The following is a 21,531-nucleotide window of genomic DNA, read 5'->3' on the forward strand; positions in this document are numbered from 1 at the left end:
TGGAAAAAATGAAGTATCCATAGCTCTTCTGACAGCAGAGGAGGAGTGCAGACGCACCACTGCTGTGGACCCTGAGGATATGAACCTGGATGGATACCAGTTCTTGCTGAACCACCTTGAAGGATTAATGAAGACTGCAAAAGAGGTACATAGCCGGTGGAGACAATGGATTCCTGAAGATTCAGTAGCTGAAATCCTGACAACCTTAAAAGCCCTGGAAATTCAAGCCACCAAGCTTGTCTCCAAAAAGGCTGACTTCATACAAGAGGGGGTAAAGGAAGAGGTCAGGAAGGAACCAATTGCATCCAGTCACCCCGTACCAGCCATCAAGTTGAAGCCAATAACCCTTCCTCAGTTCACCGGAATCAAACGTGACTTCTACAGGTGGAAAAGGGACTGGGAAGCGCTCCAAAGACAAGGGGAGTCAACCGGTTCCAGGGAAGTGAAAAGGGCCCAATTGCTGGACAGTGTTGAGGACAAGATCAGGAAAGACCTTCGTCTCACCACCCATATCACTGCTGATGACATCTTCCGTGTTCTGGGAAATCGCTATGGCAACCGGACGTCCATTGCTATAGAAATTGTGGAGGAGCTGCAGAGAATCCAGCCCGTCAAAAGCAACCAGCCGCGAAGAGTAGTGGAGTTAATCCAAGCTGTGGAGAAAGCACTTCAAGATCTCAGTGAGCTCAGGGACACTGGTGCTATCAAAAACCCACTCGTGACCAGGTTGATTGAGGGGAAACTCCCAGCACCTCTCAGAAAGGAATGGCTCATCTATGCAACAGATCCCAGGAATGCTGTAACTCCAGTCAACAGGTTTGACGGTTTGTTGGACTTCCTGAAAGGGCAAGAGAGTATTTATGAGCAGCTGGAACAATTGGATGAGGAACCAAATAAGAGGGAATCGAAGCCTGAGCCAAGATATGCCAGGACGAAATCCACCAGGGCATGTGATGACCGCAATGGCTGTGTTGTCTGCGGAGATGGGAAGCACAGGAAGAAAATCTACTACTGCATGCAGTTCCGGGCATTGCAGCTTGCAGACAAGAAAGCTGCTGTTAAGAAGCTGGGAGCATGCAACAGATGTCTTGATGTCCATAATGTCAGTTCAGACTGCAAAGATGACTTCCTATGCACCAACCATGCCTGCAAGGATGAACATGCACCTGAGCATCATTTCTATCTCTGTCAGAACAAGAAAAGCAGATCAGCACAGAAGTGGAGCAAACCTGGCTCCATGGATGGCAAAAGCAGGAGAACGTACACAGAGGAACAAGAAAACTTTGTCAAGAGGCTTTCCCCAGAGCTGGCAAGGCAGTTTCATGATGCGTTCTCCAATGCTGCAGCCAAGATGTCAAACACAAAAGCCAAATCAGGACTTTTAGAAAGAAGTGGATTGCAGGAACTGCCAGTGTTGATGATGTTATTGGAAGTCACCGCAAATGCTGGACAAAAGATTGGAACACTGATTGACCTGGCGTCTGACACCAATTACATCACCCAGACGACTGCAGACAAACTGAACCTTAGAAGCGAAGCCATCACTCTCATCGTACACGGTGTTGGAGGAATGAAGACCATTGTGGAGACAAAGCGGTACCTCTTGAAGATCAGAGTGAGGACTCCAAAAGGCACTCTTAGATCGCATCAATTGGTCTGTTATGGTCTGGACAATATTGCAGACATTCACAAAAGTGTTGACTCCAAACGGCTCCAGAAACTCTTTCCGGATGTCCCACTTGGAGCTCTGACAAGACCAGATGAAATCTATCTGCTTATAAGCCACAGAGAGGGCCAGCTAGCACCTCAACGGATCAGAGTTATTGCAGACCTTGTGCTGTGGGACGGGCCATTGGGGATGACAGTCGGAGGCTCTCATCCTGGACTCTTTGAAGACCTTACTGTGTCCACCCAAATGTCCAGGACTCACTTTGCAAGATCAATGAGGACTGCTGCCTTAAAGTACGAAGAACTCACTGGCCCAGCTAGAACAAACCCTCCCAACACTCATGTTCACGCCAAGCTCCAGAGGTCAAGCACCTACCGGGGCTTCCCAGAGTGGTGGAAATGGGACAGTATTGGTGCAGCATGTGATCCAAAGTGTGGAGGATGCCGCTGTGGAAAATGTCAACCAGGCGGCAAAGAGATGACTCTCGCAGAGGAACGGGAACTTGAAGTAGTAAGGGACGGCCTCACCTATGTCACAGAGGACCACCACAGCGAAGAGCCACACTGGCATGCCAGGTATCCCTGGGTGGAGGACCCCATTTCCTTTCCAAACAACAGAAAAATGGTTGAGGCTACATTCCTGAGAACAGAAAAACAATTGGCCAAAAGACCGGAGTGGAAGGTGGCTTATGCTGCACAAGTCCATGATATGGTAAATAGAAAAGCAGCCCTCAAACTACCCAAAGGCACCATCACCAGTTGGGATGGACCAGTTTGGTATCTCAGTCACCTCATTGCTTCAAACCCACACTCGGTTACAACTCCAATAAGAATTGTCTGGAATAGCAGTCAAAGGTGCAGAGGTGTCAGCATGAATGACCTGCTGATGAAAGGCCCTGATGTCCTTAACCAGATTCGAGCTGTACTGCTCAGATTCAGATGTGGGGTTCATGCTGCCCTGGGAGACATAAAAAAGAAACTCCGTCTGGCTGGAAGACCAAGAAGTGCATCTTCACAGATTCCTCTGGCGAGATACTGAGAATGAGGACCTGGGGGAATCCGCGATCTCAAGAGTGAACATAGGAGACAAACCTGCAGGGTGCATAACGCAACTGGCAATGCGTGAAACTGCAAACCTCCCTCTCTTTGCCCACCTTGAAGAGGAACGTCTAGTGATTCATAACGACAGCTACATTGACGACATCCTTACTTCACACAACAGCCTTGTCAAGCTAAACTCCATCACAGCCAATGTGGAGAGGATCCTGAAGGTCGGAGGTTTTGAGCTGAAGCCATGGGTCTTCTCTGGGCAAAGTGGGAGGAAGGAACTAATGAGGTTGTTTGAAAGTTGTTTGCTAATGAGGAAAGGACAAAGACCATCATCCTACCAAATCAGATGGGCAATGATGACAACAAAGCACTTGGTCTGGGCTACAGAGTTGAAGACGATAAGCTCCATGTCAGAATTGGAATCAATTTCTCTAAGAGGAAACAAAAGATGCGGCTGGGTGAAGACCTTCTGAAAGACAAGATCAGAGCCATGACACCCAGCCCTTTGACGCGAAGAGAACGTCTCAGTCAAGTGTCAGGACTGCACGATCCAGTTGGCCTTGTGACTCCTACCAAGCAAAAGGGAGCTATTCTGGTTCGGAGGGCATTTCAAGAGGCAAAGGCTGAAAGCTGTCCAGTCAAAGACACATGGGACATTGCACTCTCAGATGGACTCAGAGATGATGCAATCGATCTATTCGAGGAGTACCAGTACGCTCATGTTCACTAGGGCTCTAACTCCCAAATGCTTTATTACTGAACCACCCTCTGCGGTCACATTCTCTGATGGAAGTGAGCATGCTTATGGCGCAGTGATGTACCTGAAATGGACCAGAGACCAGGGTCCTATCATTAGACTGGTCAAAACAGTTGTAATGGTTTGGAGAGCGGCAAAAAGGATCTCTCAACAAGTTCAAGCCTTGGACGGCCCAAAGTGGGAGGCAGTCTCCTCCATAGGAGCCATCTCTGTGGAAGAAAGAAAGAAAAAAAAATCACAGCTCTCAGAGGGCATCCAAGAAAGATCTGGTCTGATCCTGGAACCAATTTCATTGGAGCGAAGTCTTTCCTCAAGGAACTGTATAGCTTCTTGGATGGCTTGGATCAAACAACATTGGAGGATACAGCAGCCAAAAATGGAACTAAGTGGATGTGGAAAATTCACCCCGCTGAGTACGGGCTCAGCTTCTCCGAGTTCCAGACAGCTCTCTACACTGCAGCAAACCTCGCAAATGAGCGCCCGATTGATGCCAGAATCCAGAGTCGGGAAAACTGCATCCAATATATCACACCAAACAGCCTCCTTCTTGGTCGTGCATCTCAAAGTGAAGACCTCAAAACATTTAACTTTTCCATCTACCCCTACAAAAGGCTCAGGGCAATGCAGGCTGAGGTAACCAGGTTCTGGAAATCTTGGAGTCAACTCGCAGGTCCCAACCTTGTTGTCCGAAGCAAATGGCACACTGCTGAACGGAATGTCACTGTAGGAGACATTGTCTGGTTATGTGACCAAAACGCACTAAGGGGTCACTTCAAGCTTGGCAGAGTTATCTGCGCCAACCCAGATGACAAAGGCATTGTGAGGGATGTCCACATCCGGATCTATCCCAGCTACTGTGTCCCCCTGACAAAAACCCCAAAGGCAAAGCCCATCCATCCCAATTTAAGCAGCCTGAGGAAACAGTTCCAACCCACTGTTCTGCACAGGGACGTAAGACGGTTGGTTGTTCTACTACCTGCTGAAGAACAGAAATAAGAAAATCTTGGCAAGACCACCATACTTACTTCGTTTGCCTACAGTTGGCAATCTTCCCGATGTATCCATGGAAAGATTGAGTGGGAGGTGTCTCGGCAAATTACAAATATGGCTGAAGCTGTAGTCCAAAGATGAGTGTCTTGGTAAAAAACTACAAATATGGCCGAAGCTGTAGTCCAAAGATGAGTGGCACCATTTTTCCCCCAGAGGAGAGAGCTGAAATGAAGGCAGGTGTGCCAGCAGCTGAAAGCCATTCAGAAATCAAAGGCTCTCACCAGAAGCAACCACTCCTTAAAATAGTCAGTTGCAACACTGCTCAGGTTCGGTTCGGTTCAAGTACTGCTCTAGGAGTTTACCAAGACAGTAGAGTTCAACTGTGTAAAGACCAGGGTGGCTGACGGTTTTTCACCTTGCAAACTTGCAAACTTGCAATCTTGAAATCAGCTTGCAATCTGCAATTGTCTTTTCAATGAGAAAAGAGACGATTAAGTCCAAAATAAAAGAGGAAAAAGAAAGGAGAAATCTGTCTCATCATTGGAGTCAAAGAGTGAAGTCCCAGTGTAATCCCGGTCAACACAGTTAAAACCCTTTTCAAGTTAGGGGAAGAACTCAAAAAACCAACATAACTTGACAGTGCGTGTGGACATTATGAGACTGTCTGAGATTTGAATGCAAGCCCAATTAATTGGGTCAGCCTGGCATCCACAAACGTACATTCAACAATTCACAGAAAAATGTAAAATAAGTCATGAAAAACGCCCACACAACACCCTTGCTAAATAAGGGAAAAAAACAACCTGACACCCAGGACCAACATGTTACTGGGGCCGAGCCAAGAACTGGTCATAGCTGGAGTCTTGTTGGTGTCAGAAGCTATCAGCAGGACAACAACAACATGTTGGTGTTTTTAAGTTGCTGTGGCTCAGTTTGTAGAGCTGGTTTACAAGTGAACGGGTTTACAAGTGGACCAGTAGTTATTGCGTCAACCTCACAGTCCAGCAGTCGTAGGTTCGATCCCTTTGTTGTGTTGATTTTGCATGTTCTCCTCTGGACTGCGTGGGTTATTTCTGGGTACTCGTGGTTTCCTTCCACATTTCAAAAACATGCATGGCAGGTTCAATGAACGCTCCAAATTGTCCCTGGGTGTGAGTGTCAGTGGGGATGGTGATTTGTCTGTGTGTGCCCTGCGATAGGCTGGCTACCGGTTCAGGGTATCCCTCGGCAACTGCCAGAGCATGGCTGAGATAAGCTCCAGTACCCCCCGTGAGCCTTGTGAGGATAAAGACGACCAGAAAATGTATGAGTGGATGGATGAAATTCTGAACTTTCAGTAAATGCTCATGCAGATTACAGAGGTGTGATATAGTTGAATAAATACATAAAAATTCTTCTCACTTATCAAATTGAAAAGGCTAATTTTGTGTGTCCTATTCTCTAGGACACAAAGTAAAATATTATGCAAGTGTGTGTGTGCGTGCATGATTATTTAATGGCTTTTAATTCAAACCTACCAGCTTGTTGGAACATGACCATAGTTTGCGGTGTTGTATGAACTGGCAGGGAACGGGTCCGTTGCACAGAGCTGTGGGTTCGACTTGGCATGCTGTTGCTGCCACCAGGATTGGCGAACCATAGACCCTGAAGGGGGAAAAAAAAAAACATATTTTAGTCTATTTGTGTGTGTGTGTGTGTGTGTGTGTGTGTGTGTGTGTGTGTGTGTGTGTGTATATATATATATATATATATATATATATATATATATATATATATATATATATATATATATATATATATATATATATATATCTTCTTTTCCTTTCGACTTTTCCCTTCAAGGGGTTGCCACGTTTAAACACTACCACCGTGACCATTGAGCGTTAAGAGGCAGAGACGATGTTACATATGTTGTTGTTGGCGCGATGTTACCAGGACTCTGTTAATAAAGTTGAATAAAAATACACAATGGATTCATGTTTATTATTACATTTAAAAGAAAGAAGAAAACAGTTTCCATGCCTGTCGTATAATTTTATTTTGTTGTATTTATCTGCCGGTCCGTGAAAATATTGTCTGATATTAAACCGGTCCGTGGCGAAAAAAGGTTGGGGACCCCTGATCTAGAGCAAATTAATCTTCTTTTCCTTTCGGCTTTTCCCTTCAAGGGGTTGCCACAGCAAATCAGTGTCCTCCATCTTTAGAGGTTTGATCCGCATGTTTGTTTTGGCCAAGCTTTTACGTCGGATGCCCTTCCTGACACAACCCTCTGTATTTATCCGGGCTTGGGACCGGCACAAGAAGACATATGTCCCTTTGTGGCTACAGAACAAGCAACTCACTCAGTAAAAGTCTCCCAAACTTCTTCTTCTTTTCCTTTCGGCTTTTCCCTTCAAGGGGTCGCCACAGCGAATCAGTAACCTCCATCTTCAGAGGTATGATACGCATGTTTGTTTTGGCCAAGCTTTTATGTCGGATGCCCTTCCTGACACAACCCTCTATTTATCCGGGCTTGGGACCGGCACAAGAAGACTTATGTCCCTTTGTGGCTATAGAACAAGCAACTCGCTCAGTAAAAGGCTCCCAAACACAAAATGGTAATCGGCACAGCATGATTCATATATATATATATATATATATATATATATATATATATATATATACACAGTGGCGGTCCGTGCATTTCACACCTAGGCCTTCAGTGAAGTGCTACTTAGTCCGACTTGAACAAATATCCCTCGTAATACCATAATTTATGACACAACGGCTGGAGATATCATTTACAAAAGCACACGCACGCAGTACTGGGCGTGGCATCACCTTAATCGTCTACAACACAGGCTATTTTCCAGAGCAATTACACATCAATAAATCTGCATCAGTAATTAGAACTTGTCACTATACGTGATACTGCAAACACTTAAAAATAAAAGGAAATTTAAAATCATTTGTCCACAAAGTTTTATTAAGTCCACCAAGAATATGCAATCTTTAACAAGATTTTACGCTAAATTACAAAATGTCAGTTTAATATAAGAAAAACAACACGACGTTCACAAAACGAACTATTTGTTGAAAATAAAAGTAAACAAATGTTTTTCATTTGTTCTTGAGAATAGGCCTACATGCGACAGCGAGTTGTCCTCTCCTTCAGCCATTGTGGGTTAAAAAAGCAAGCAGATATACTTGGTTTTTCTGTTAAAGTTTCCGGGTCTGATCTGTTGTAGCTTGGTTGATTTGCATAGCGCTGCCTCCGCTGAGGGCTGAGGTAAAGTAAGTATCCAATCACAGGACGCGTACATGTCATGTTCAACGCGAGGCCCTCCAGCTGGCCTTACTGTGCCAACTCGTGATCTGATTGGCTATCGCAACTATATATCAACTACATGTGCCCGTTCGTGTACAGCGCGCAGACGCCCTCACTGTTGATTCTGAAGGCGTTGGTCAGATTTCATACAGCCTGGCGACACAAGCTAGCTGAATTCTGATTGGATTAAAAACTCTGACCTAAAACTACAACACTGAAAGGAGCATAACCAAATGGATACAATATAACATCAAGAAAACAGTATGTAGAATAATTATATATATATATATATTTAGAAAAAATACTTTTTAAATGAAATTGACTTTTATTATAATTATGATAATGATGTCTGATTATGTTAGGCCAGCAGAGAAGGCCTTGCTGGCTCTGACGGCCCACCACTATATATATATACACAGTATGGAATGTATGGTAATTTTCAAAATCACGCTTCAGCAGACAAAACAAGAAACATTGTTGCAAAAAACGATTGCATTCATATACAGTACAGTGGGCATGTACATAACACAACAGGGAAACTGCAACGCTTACATATGTATGCAATTTAAAAAAGTCATCAATCTTCTTCTGCTTCCCATTTTTACCTTGTAACACAAATACTTCAATCTCGTCTGCTACACATGAGCTAGCGTCTGAAAATGGAAATGGCTCTGCTACACGGGAGCTGGTCACGTAACAAACTCACGTGACCAAGTTGACCAATGGCGCGACCGATGGCGTGTATTGATATAAACATAGTAAAATGGCCGGAGGGAGATGAAAAAGAGCACCGTAGTAACCGGATTATCGTAAAAACCACGAATTGTACTAAGCGGAACTAATTATACATAAAAAGACTAGAAATGTGCACGAGAAATGAAAATAGTGTCGTAATAAGCAGTATTATCAATATAAACGATATCGATATAACGAGACTTTACTGTATATATATATATATATATATATATACACAGTGGTACCTCGGTTCGCGAACGCCTCACAGTTCGAACAAATCGGAGTTCGAACAGAATATTCGAGATAGTCTTGCCTCGTAGTTCGAACACCAATCGGAGTTCGAACGCCGGTACGACGCGTGAGTGCGTACGCGAGGGTGGGGTGCTGAGCGACGTACGGGTGTATCGCTCTCTCCGTGACCAACTGTTGTCGCTTGCGGACGTGCTGCGTTTTGCTCTAGCGTTTAATATAGGTGTACGAAGAGTTTTAGCCCCTAATCATGCCTCCAAAGAAAGTAAGTGCTGCTAAAAGTGACAAAAGAAAAGTAGTGCGTACAATTATTGCATTTAAGAAAGAAATAATCGCAAAATATGAAGGAGGTGTGCGAGTGTCTGATCTGGCTAGCGAATACAGCATGGCGAAATCTACGATCAGTACGATATTGAAGAATAAGGAGGCTGTGAAATTTAGTGATGTGGCTGTGGGAGTGAGAGCAAGTGTCATTGGATAGATATTTTAAGAGAAAAAAACATCCTGTAGCCGAGTCATCCGTAGCTGTCACGTTCTGAGCGAGAGTGACGGCAGCTGATTCGTCGGAACGTAGTGGAATGTTTGTGATCCCAAAGCAGGCGGCACAGACTTATACTACCCAAGCAAGATGTTTATTCACAAATAAAAGAACACAGCGAGTAAGAAGGCAGGGGGTGATCCGACCCGCTTACTACGCCAAAAAGCAACACGAGGGTACAAAATTACGCAATTCGAGGGTACAAAATTACGCAATTCCGGAAGATGACATAAATTTACGGGACGCAGGGAAAATACCTCGAACCGGATACACTCGCGCATCAAAGGAAGAGTCCAGGTACGGTGGCGAGTTGAGTCAATCATCCGGCATTGGCGAGGTGATCCCAAAAATGAATTTCCCATAGGAAACCATTAAAATGAGAATAATCCGTTCCCAGGGTCCCATAAAACATACTTTTCTACTTTCTAATTTTGTAAGCCTTAAAACTACACAAAATATATATTACCGAAAAGCCATTGTTACTGTACCACAGTACCATACTAAAATCGCCTTTACTGTATCAAATTGTATCGTTCCAAACCAGAGATACACAGATCACGAATACACGTAAAAAGGAAAAAAAACACAAATCAGTTATATCAAATCAGTATCAGTTGTACAGAGTCGGCATCGATGGAAAATAAATGAGAAATAAAAACTCCTTCAGCACTCCTTTATGGTGAGACAAAATTGTCAGACTCCTATACTAAACACACAAATTCCTCATAGTAACCTGCCTAGCATACCTGCAGCACTACAACTTCCTCTTCCCCCTTGCTCCCTTCTCCAACCCCGCCTCATGGCCCTCCAGTGCCGCAGGCCAAGGAAAAACAGGAAATGCCTATGCACTGTTCTCACTGCTTCTCTCACTCTTTCTCAAACGTAAATACTCCCTCTCTCTCTTTCTCTGTCTTTGCCCCACCTTCACCAACAACTCTGCCAAACTATGACTCACATCGCTCTCTCCCTAGTTTTTTCTCTACACATCCACAATTCTGACAGACAAGGACGTATGGGGAAAAGGAACTGAGGTATTTCCTCCCATTGTATGTGATGAGTATGTGTGAGAGAGCGAAAAAGACTGGTTTCCGATGAAATGGGTTAGCCCAAACCAAAGTGTGCCAGGATGAGGCTGAAACACCTCCTCCTGTTTCAAAGCTCAGCACTGACGCAAGGTTTGTGGTATGTGGAGTGACTTCCCTAAAGTTCCATCCACCTCATTTCATTTGTCAGACGCCAATGCTACTCCCTTATCCTTTGTCAGTATTCTTGCAGTGGAGGGAAAAAACACCAAACACATTTTATAAGGATAAGTCACTAAGGAAGTCTATCTGATATCATTGATTTTATTCACCATATTCACAATTCTGTACAGCCATACTACCCTGAGAACGCCCGATCTCGTCTGATCTCGGAAGCTAATCAGGGTCGGGCCTGGTTAGTACTTGGATGGGAGACCGCCTGGGAATACCAGGTGCTGTACATTGGCAGTGGGTAGGTCCTATAGACCTACACGGGTGTAAAGACGACCCCGCCATCCACGAGTCTCCGGAGCCTCTAAGGCGGTCTGGTGGCGAGATCCGCCACCTTTCCGGCAGTTCCTATGGGAGTAAACCCGAAATCAATCCGGTAATGGCGCACATAAGGCGGTCTGGTGGCGACCTCCGCGACCTTTCCAGCAGCTCCTGCGATCATACTGACCCCAAATTGTATCAGCTCAGCTGTTCCTTTGGTCAAGTCAGCGTGGTGGAGAGGGGGAGCAAGCTGCATAGGCGACAACCTGCTCTCCATAATACACCGCCCAGGCACACTGTCCACCGGGACAGTCATCCATGGTCAGCCATGACCGATGGAGGCAGACGATTCACAATTCTATTTTTGTGCCTTTTGTGTGTCTTCTTATTTCATTTAAAGGACAACCGACGTCTCCGGACAAGTTGTGTCCATAATTTGTAAAATGGCTTCAAATGACTTCTACAGAGCGTATTTCAATAAGATTCCACCGCATATAGCTATATTTTACGTTTTAAGACTCGCTCTGAATATTCAGGAATTCTTGTTGTCTGATGTCACGAAAGGACCGCCCCCTGACCGAAAAAAGACACATTGTAGCAGTCCTTCCATCACATCAATGTATTTTGCTGTACATGTTTGGTCTGAGAAGCGTGTTGCACCCAAAAGCCGCCAGAAGAGGGCATCCAAGCTCCATATAAGGAATTTATCAGCCTGTGGAAGCGGAGGTGGCCACGGGAGGTCGCCATTTTGTGCCTCTTTTTTTTGGGTGAGAGATTTTCCCCCAATGTTGCCTCAAAATGGCACATATAATTCTTACACATATAATCGATTGCAAACATGTATGCTTTCCTCTTCGGAACTATTTGAATCATATTCATAACTGGATGTGTAACAAGAAAGTATATTCTCTGAATCTGAAGCCATTGTTTTGATTCACAAGCAATGCAAGACATCTTGGTGTGACGTCACGAACTGGGGGCGGGACTTTCTGAAAATGCCCAATTCGCAGCTCAATTTTTTGCAGATCTTGGACACTTTTTAAGTCATTTTTATTGGTGTTTTGCATTTGACAAAAAATATCATACTGCGTGTTTTGGGTATTTTGGATGCTATAAAACGTTTTTCTGATGTCAGTTAAAAAACAAAAAAGTGACGTTGGTTGTCCTTTAATGTTGTGAATGATCACAACTAACAAAAAATGAAGAACATGCTGTTGCCAAATGTCAAATATGTGTATATGATGAAAATGTTTTGAGTTTAGAAATGTATTTGTTTGTTGCTGGAACAGACCTTTCAGTTATTCCGCCTCACCTGTCTCCCCTGCTTGGGGCCTGTGGGTGTGCTGCTGCTACTGCGAGGTGTGGGTCCCAGCAGGCCACTGCTGCTTAACAGGCCAAGCCTTGCACCTGGTAAGCTCCGAGAGGGCATCTGGAACTGCCGAAGGCTTCTTCGTGCCATAACACTGCTTCCAACACAGCTTGTGGTCGGGAGTGAGTTGGACTGACCAAATCCACGATTGCTGCAGGGCAAAACATGTCATGTCTGATGGAACGCAACCACATCATCATCATGTATACAGAAAGAGTATGCAATATATACCTCCTCTGTGTTCGGTAACCTGCAACGTCAAGGAGTGTTTTTCTCGGAATTGATCTGAACAACCTCTGGACCTGCTGTTTCCATGACAACAGTCTCTTCTTCTGTGTTTCACTAAAGGACTGTTGGTCAAGGGAAGAAAATAGAGTTGAGTCTGGTGCATGAATGTGGTGTTGAAACTGAATTCTGATTAGCCGTGTGTCATTCTAAACAACTGACAGCCCATTTGAAGCCATATATTCAAACTTTACAGGCATATGACGTGTATTGGGCCATCTTAGCTGGTTAGTTCATTACATCAAGCACATACCGCCATCATTTACGTGAGATGTAATTTACCAAAAAGACATGAACAAAATCAAAACCATAGAAATCAATCTGTGTTGGATATGTGTGTCTGGTTGTCAAAACCTTTTTTTGTAAAAGCAATGTGTATTGTACCTCATGTATAAGACACTTGTCAATGAGTTGGAGATAGGAGCTGATGCTGTCCTCATCTGACCTTGAAACCAGTAGCTGAGTGCAAACTAAAATCAAAATTAGAAATCATCAACTGTTTGGTTGAAGATTATTTAAATGAAGAGCCTGATCAGCAAGTCACCTTTGCCCATAACACGAGTGAATTGGCTTGGTAGATCCCCGTCTGCAATGACACTTGAGCTTGCCTCAGCCTCTCCACCTCCTCCAGCGAGGTGGGACCCAGGGGCAGAACTTTTGGAATCCGTGTTCATGGTCGGGCGTTGCAAGGAAATGTCCACGCCACCAGTAAAAGCCTTGATCGGCGTCATGATCATCTGATGAAGTTCTTGCAGTGGTACACGGAGATTACTGCCCTCTAATACATCCTGGTGGTGGTTAAAGACACAAGGAGAGAAGAGACAGGGAAATCGTTATTTCACTGTGGCAAATTCATTGGCATACAAATGTTTCCTTTGTGTGTGTGTGTATATATATATATATATATATATATATATATATATATATATATATATATATATATATATATATATATATATATATATATATATATATTATATATATATATATATATATATATATATATATATATATATATATATATATATATATATATATATATATATATATATATATATATACACACACACATACACACACACACCTCCCACACTCCCAAAAACATGCATGGCAGGCATATTGACCACTCCAAATTGTCCCTAGGTGTGAGTGTGAGAGTGACTGTTGTATGTCTTTGTGTGCCCTGCGATTGGCTGGCAACCAATTCAGGGTGTCCCCCTCCATCCAAGTCCAAGATGGCGCCCGAGTAGGCAGCCGTCAGCAAGTGCTCTGATGAGCCTTGCTTTTTTTTGTTGGTTTTGTCTTGTGTTTGTGTTTTCTTTTGTCACTTTGTGTTGTTGTGTGTCGTGTGGAACGGATACGGATTGTTTTTCAGCATTTTTGACCACGACATTCATCAAGGAGGAGACTGTGCTGAGCGGTTGCGCCTTTTCGGCAGCATGGATATGCCAGTACTGTGTTGAATGGGAGGAATGTCGGTGCCATTCGACTGTCATCGCTGGACAGCTCTGGGGCCATTGTGCTTTTTTGCGGCTGTAATGGGCAGCATCTTCACAGCCCTGCTTTGTTCAGTGGAAGGTCGGTGCTGTTCGACAGTCTGCGGCTGGATGGATACATGGCTTGAGGAGCCCGCGATAAGAAGGAAGGAGCGTCAGCGCAGAGCGCCGATGCGTATATGGAACTGTCGCGGGATGGAATTGAAGCTGATTTATGTGGGACAGGAGATGTGAGACAATCTCTTTTCGTCAATGGATGCTACAGCTGCGTGTTTGCTTTCAACATTTAGCTTGTAGTCGACGTGCACATTCCACCATGATGTCCCTGATCCACTGGTGAAGAGACGCTTTGATCCTCTCCTCTTTCATCTGGAACTGCTTTATGTAACAAAGAGGGTACAGAAAGTGCTTAAGAATGAATGTCGCTTTGTGTCTTCGTGTTGTCATGTTATTTGTTATTTAGGTTTTTTTTTTGTTCTTTTGACTTCAAGACGGCGCCGCGAGAGTGGCTGCCTTTCCAGCAGCTCCTGTGTTTTGCTTTTCTACTTTCATTTCTTTCATAACTTTGCTGCTGTGACATGTAAAAGACTAATAAAGGCAAATCCAATCCAATCCAATCCCGCCCCGCGCCCGAAGACAGCTGAGATAGGCTCCAGCAACCCCCGCGACTCTAATGAGAAATAAGCGGTACGGAAAATGAGATGATATATATATATATATCATCCCCCTAAAATAATACATCCCCCTAAAATGGCTCCACCCAGAGAGTCTTGGCCCCATCTGGTGGAAGGCAGCAATTAAAACCACACACCTGCATCTGATCAGGGCGGGATTGGCAGGCAAGGCTCTTAAGGCAGAGAGCCTCTGAGTGTGCAGCTTGGGGAAAGGCAAGCTCGATTGCTGTGCTCTGTGAAGAAGTTGATTGCTGCGTGGAACTCATTGCCAGTTGGGACCACACGACAGGACACTGGATTTGGACCTTGCTAAGGTGGCTAGGCTACATGCGGAGGACGTCAAGAGGGGTGAGGCCTAGAGACTCTTGGAAAAGAACTCCGTCTTCAGTTTTACCTCAGAAGAGACTTTATTTTGATTTAAGTATCGGAAGAGACACTTTTCAAACCTTTGTTGCTTGTGAATCCCCCCTGAAACCTTTGATTAAAACCTTTGTTTGTATCCAAACCTGTCGTCCATTGCACTTCTTGTCCTGTCCCGCTGAGAGCCAGCCTCTCATGATATCACAATATATATATATATATATATATATATATATATATATATATATATATATATATATATATATATATATATATAATTTACATGCCGCAGGATCGGATATATCGATAGTCCGGTTATATCGATATAACGAGACTTTACTGTATATATATGTAAATTTTGGCGGCATGTAAATTTTCTCCTTGCGTTCATAGAAATAGTATCGTAATAAGCATTTAAAATTCAATTTAAAATTCCTCGTCTCACCCCCCGTGGGTGGTGTCTGTCCCACATTTTAGCTCGGGTCCAAGGAAGCTTGAGGGTTCTGCGCAGTATCCGCGCTGTTCCCAGCACAGCGCTTTTCTGGACCAAGATATCCGATGTTGTTCCGGGGATCTGTTGCAACCACTGGTCTCGTTTGGGGGTCACTGCCCCGAGTGCTCCGACCACCACAGGCACGACTGTCACCTTTACCTTCCAGGCTCTCTCCAGCTCCTCTATGAGCCCTCGATATTTCTCGAGTTTCTCATGTTCCTTCTTTATGATGTTTCCATCACTCGGGACCGCTACATCCACGTTAAAGGCTTTCCTTTGCCCTTTATCTATGACCACAATAATAGCTCCAACGGATGATGTACTCGGAGAATGTCTCAGCCAATGGGGAACAGAGGATGAGGTGCTGGAAGAAGGAAAACGATGGGAGAAAAAGCCCCTACACGAGATGTACCACCGAACCATAACTGATGTGGCTGATCTCAAGAAGTCCTATCAGTGGCTAGAGAGGGCTGGCCTAAAGGACAGCACAGAGGTACTCATCCTGGCTGCTCAAGAACAGCCCCTGAACATCAGAGTCAAAGAGGCACGGATATACCACACCAGGCAAGGTCCGAGGTGTAGGTTGTGCAAAGAGGTACCTGAGACAATTCAACACATAACTGCAGGGTATAAGATGCTGGCAGGGAAAGCCGACATGGAGCGCCATAACCAGGTGGCTGGCATAGTCTACCGAAACATCTGTGCGGAGTGTGGACTGGAAACCCCAAGGTCAAAATGGGAAACACCTCCCAAGGTAGTAGAGAATGACCGAGCAAAGATCCTGTGGGACTTCCAGATACAGACTGACAAGATGGTAATGGCCAACCAAACAGTGTGTTTGCCAAACAACAATGGCAAATGGGATTTTTTTTGTCAAAGTAACTATAATTTTAGTCCTCCCAGACGAAAATGTAAACTTTGAAATCTGAACACAGATACAACACTGAAACAAATGTATGACTGTGATGTAGCAATGCAGCTCACTTGTTGGTGAAACCAAATTTTTGCTAGGAGCAAAAAAAGGGTCAAGAGCATCATCACTTCTGCTTTTAAAGTCAGGATAATAGAGACACACACCTATAAATTAAAACAAAAAAAATGGGTGACTGGCCTTTTCAAGACTGCGCAGCAGGTTTTGTCTCTCTTTTAGCTTTTGAATGCTAATGACAATCTTATGTCTTGCTCCTTTGGTGACTTTCTGTGGAAACAACAATAAAGCATCAAAACATATACTGCTTTTGATGAGGAATCAAGTGCATTTTTTTTCAAAGTAGAGTCAGACGCAAAGGACAACCGACGCCTCCGGACAAGTTGTGTCCATCATTTGTAAAATGACTTCAAATTACTTCTACTGAGTGTATTTTACAAAGATCCCACCGCATATAGCTATATTTTACGTTTTAAGACTCGCGCTGAATATTCAGGAAGACTTGTTTTCGAGTTTATGACGATGCCTGACCTGACGTCACGCCTGGAACGCGACCGAGAAAGCGACGCACAATGCATTTTGGGTACTTTGTTTGGTCTGAAAACTTTGTGTTGATCCGTGTTGATGGCGAAATTAGAAGGAAAACACAAAAATAACGCAATGGTGAATCGTTTTGTGTTGCACTAAGGCTAGTATTTGATACTAGCTGACACAAATTTCCAGCAGACAAATCAGCCCATTTCCAACGGAGCTTGGGCACCATCTTGTGCATTTTCTGGGACACTACATTGGAGTCCTGGCGGCTTGAATTGATACGCAAGTACTTCTTTAATCGATTGCAAACATTTATACTTTCCTCTTTAGAACTATTTGAATCTTATTCATAACTGGATGAGATACAAGAAAGCATCTTCTCCGAATCTGAAGCCATTGTTTTGATTCTAGAGCAAGGCAAAGACGTCCTGGCGTGACGTCACGAACAAGGGGGCAGGACCTTCTGAAACTCACAGTTTCCTGGGTCATTTTGAAGTAGTTTTGGGACACTTTAAACATTTTTATTGGTGTTTTGCATTTGACTAAAAATATCAGCCTGCGTGTTTTGGGTATTTTATATGCTATAAAACGTTTTTCCAATGTCAGTTAGGAAACAAAAAAATGGTGTCGGTTGCCCTTTAAGGCACCAACGTATTAATGCTGCAAATACAATTATAACCTATGGTTAGTGTGTACCTGCGTTTCCAGTTGTTCTTCAGTAAGTGACATCATTTCATCATAGGCCATGGTAGAAAACAGTGCTGCATACTTATGGAGACGAAGACTTTTCAGCCATGTTGGAACATCTGTGATACAAACACATAAACACACACACATCAATTTTCTGATCTGCTTTATCCTCACAAGGGTGTGGCAGGCGGTGGTGCAGCCTATCCCAGTCATTTTCGGTCAGAGGGTGGTGGACACACTGAACCGGTTACCAGACAATTCACACCTTTTTGGATTTAATGTTTATTTTTTCACCTAGAAAAATGCATAGTTTTCACTGAATAAAATAATATTACAAGCATGTTGTTACTGAGTTACTGTTATCTGGCAAAAAAATGGAGATATGAAACTTTGCACAACCCTAAAAGGTATCAAGTTTTCAAAAAAAGTCTACTTTTGCAAAGATCATGATTCGTTTTGAAAGACAAAAAAATACAACTTTTGTGACTCACCCCTCATTCCACTACCATCGTCATGGAAGGAACTGCGATGTAGACTTAAAGCTCCTCCCAAACCGGCCTCTTCCAGATGTTCACTTCCTCCGCTGCCTGAGGAAGCAATGCTGCTTTGGGGGGAGAGGGGTGCGTGATCAGGGGCTGGGCCTCTATTACTACGGAGATCTTCTTGGGACAGCCAGACCGGACCCATGGGATGGTTGCTCGGGCCACTCATTGGTGGAGTGAGAGACACTGAGCGCTTGAGAGGACTGTGAGGCTGGTTACCACTTCCACTCGTCAGGACTGTGAGATATAAGAAACACAGATGTTCAGAGATTTGGTGGAAAAAACAAAAATTCTCCACTCAGAGCAGTTCAACACAAATGAACGATTGGCAGAAACACCTCGACCCATTTATCAGCTAATGAAATTCAAATACTGGACGAGCCATTAATCCATTTTCAATGCCACTTGTTCCCGTTTGCCTTGTGGGTACGGTTCAGACAGTCGCTGCTTAATTTGGGTTGGAAGCAAGGTATAGCACACCCTGGGACTGGGACATCTGTGGTGCGAGCTTGTTGTCAGGTTTTGATTGGATCGTAAAGTACATTTCCAAATGTTTAAGCCAAAGCGTTGATATCTGTGACAGAGTAAACTGCTTCCAACAATGATGTCTCTTGCGATCCTATATGTGGTCCTCTGACTGATGGCGCTATGTATAGTGCTTCATGGGCCATGTTTAAAATAGGTGCCCAGCTAATATTACAAGTTCCAGTCCCTAAATATTAGCCATTTTCCCTAAATACAGTCTACCACAAAGGATGCCATACAAGGGAAAGGATGTATGGCATGCTCTGCTGCGGCTTGGGCGAGGGCTCAAACTATGAGCTGGGGTCAAGTGGATGGTCCATCCCATCAATAGCACACATGATGAGGTGACAGGAAAATAGTATTCTAGTGAGCATGATGATAACCGATGAAATTCATGACTTGCTTACTGTTTTTTCCCCATTGTGGGACGAATAAAAGTGTTCTGATTCAGATTCTGATAATGGCGATGAAGAAAAAGGTCTAATTGTGGTTGTACAAGCTGATGGTTGACATCTTGATCATTGTCAGTGTAGCATAAATATTAAATGACACACAAATCTCCTTACTAGTTTGGCAACCAGGTTTTCCAACATTCGTGCTCATTGTTTTAAAATTTGCCTCCAACCCCGTGCTATCAATACCTGTGGTTCATCAATTCTTAAACCCTGAGATTGTACGTGTAGGACTAAGGCTACAAGAAGTCAAAGATATATTAGGATATTTCTTGGTACAGCCAGTAAGGGGTTTTAAATATGTCTTTATTTATAAACCCTCAGCTGTTTCTTACATGTCCCAGCAAGAAAAAAAGAGCCCTTGCATTCTTGTCTGGAAATATCCTACTCTGACCATAGTTATGCCATGTTTCAATAGGCCAGCCTTCCCACCATGTTGTCGTTCATACCTGCTGTCATTTGGGTACAGTAAGATTCGACCCAACTAAATGTGGTCGATGGAAACGCCGTTCACTGTTCAGCGAGTATGCCATTTATTGGAAGTGCTAGACTACCAGGGAAATTGAATTTGAGAAACAATTAAAACAGAATGCACACTCCAACCCATGATACTTACACACAAACTTCTCAGTACCCTGAATACTGTTAAGCTTAATGAATGTAACTTAAAATACGAAATATGGAATTATAGGCTGTCATCTTATATTAGTGCGAGTTTAGTACACTGTACTGTAATGGCACTTTGTTTTTACCTTGAAATGGCTTTTCTTCACTAGAATCCCGTGTACACAACTCGCTGTTCATAAATTGTTGTGGTGGAAATCAAAGATTTAGTTGCCATAATGACCATAGCTTGTTTGTCTTCATCCACCGAAAGCGGTCATCGCAACTAACTTTCACTTTAAACAGTTAAAAGGAATCAAAAAGCAGATTTATCCACTAGGATTGTGTTGTTGGCTGGAATGTCATGCAGGATTTTAGTTAAGTCAAGCGTTTTTAACATAAAAGTAAAACATTTACATAGTTATTGTCAACGTTTTGTTGTCTTCATCCTTGTGTTCTGTGGTGGTGTCGATAATTTCTGAATGCAGCTGTTTATTTTCCTCATAATGCTCACGCGGGGCTCTGCATTTTTGGGAGGAATTTGAATAACCTAACGGCACATGTGAACAATGTTCTGAGTTTCGGAACGTCTGAGGAAAGAAGCGCATTCTGAGCCTATTTCAACACACCACAATGAGGGAACACGGATGTGGGGGTGGGGCAAGGTCCTTAAAGGCACGTTTGGAATTATGCTGTGAGCACATACTGCTTTACTCCTCCGGTCTGGAAACTTTGCGTATTACTAAAAATGTGCCATTGTTTTTAAGAGTGCTGCAAAAATGGAGTTGAGGTTCTAGATTCTCCACTTAGAGACATGGGGTGCTAGAGTGCCACTGGATTCAAACATGGGCTGTGACACAAGGGTCGCAGACGCGTGCGACTCTAAAATGTGAGGGGACCCCCCGAATGTTCATGGGCTTGCTTTCAGTTTTTGTTAACACCTCAGCACCAGAATAAATAAACAAACATATCAATAAAAAGATCGACATTTTGGGTGCTCTCACTTACACGGAAGAAAAATGGCTGAAATAAAATAGTCACGATTGAAAATCCGCAAGTGAGTAAAGCAGGTGAACCAGGAGTTAACGAGGGAACAATTTGTATATATTCTGTATTTGTCATGATCTCGTTGGCGACCAACGGGTGGCGCTGTCCGCCCCGCCTGCACCTGCACAGGTGCTGGTCGTCCCGATCAGTGGCGGACTGCCACGTTCGGATTGGCAACCAACGGGTAGCGACGTCAGCCCTGCCTGCAGCCTCGCAGCTGCTGGTCGTTTTAATCAATGACACTTAAAAGGACTCCCGGCATGACCATCCGGTGTCGGTTCACTGTTTGTTGCATGCTTTGTCTGCAATCGCATGCATTGTATGCTGTGCATGTGTTTGTTTAACCGTGGCGGACATTTACACTTGGTTTTCTTTTGATACTTTTTTTCTGTTCAGATCATTTTGATGTTTTACATTTTGTTCCTGCTGACCTTTATTTTAATAGAATTTGTCAAACAACCTCCTGCTCCCTCCTGCCTGCTTTTTGGGATCCGCACCCGCCATCACCACCTCGCAAAACGTGACAGTATTTGAAGACAGAAGTGAGAATGCGATGTGGTTGAGCTAGGAGACATGACGCATGATCAAAGAGAGTGGTAGGTTGCTGATTTCAGTGATTGACAATGACCTCACGCTTGACCAAAGCTAAAACAACTACCGTATTTTTCGGTGTGTAAGGCGCACCCAAAAGCCATGGTTTTCTTCGAAAGATGAAAGTTGCGCCT

The 21,531-nt window shown here is 43.8% G+C and overlaps 1 protein-coding gene and 1 non-coding gene across 2 annotated transcripts in view; one reads left to right on the forward strand and one right to left on the reverse strand.

Annotated features, from left to right (window-relative positions):
- Positions 1-21,531, reverse strand: part of samd4a (sterile alpha motif domain containing 4A) — an 88,033-nt gene that overhangs the window by 25,443 nt on the left and 41,059 nt on the right. Inside the window, exons 4-11 of the mRNA XM_088991941.1 lie at positions 18,129-18,416; positions 17,644-17,753; positions 16,597-16,683; positions 13,007-13,250; positions 12,847-12,932; positions 12,409-12,527; positions 12,121-12,328; positions 5,983-6,109 (exon numbers count right to left, since the gene is read on the reverse strand). Coding sequence (XP_088848067.1) covers positions 5,983-6,109; positions 12,121-12,328; positions 12,409-12,527; positions 12,847-12,932; positions 13,007-13,250; positions 16,597-16,683; positions 17,644-17,753; positions 18,129-18,416 — 1,269 coding nt within the window. The remainder of the gene's footprint in view (positions 1-5,982; positions 6,110-12,120; positions 12,329-12,408; positions 12,528-12,846; positions 12,933-13,006; positions 13,251-16,596; positions 16,684-17,643; positions 17,754-18,128; positions 18,417-21,531) is intronic.
- Positions 10,662-10,780, forward strand: LOC148900306 (5S ribosomal RNA). The gene has a single exon (XR_016114603.1). It is a non-coding gene; the product is annotated as a 5S ribosomal RNA (ribosomal RNA).

The sequence above is a fragment of the Hippocampus bargibanti genome, linkage group LG03, assembly GCF_051943395.1.
Source record: "Hippocampus bargibanti isolate YZ-2025 linkage group LG03, ASM5194339v1, whole genome shotgun sequence".
NCBI classification, from domain to species: domain Eukaryota; kingdom Metazoa; phylum Chordata; class Actinopteri; order Syngnathiformes; family Syngnathidae; genus Hippocampus; species Hippocampus bargibanti.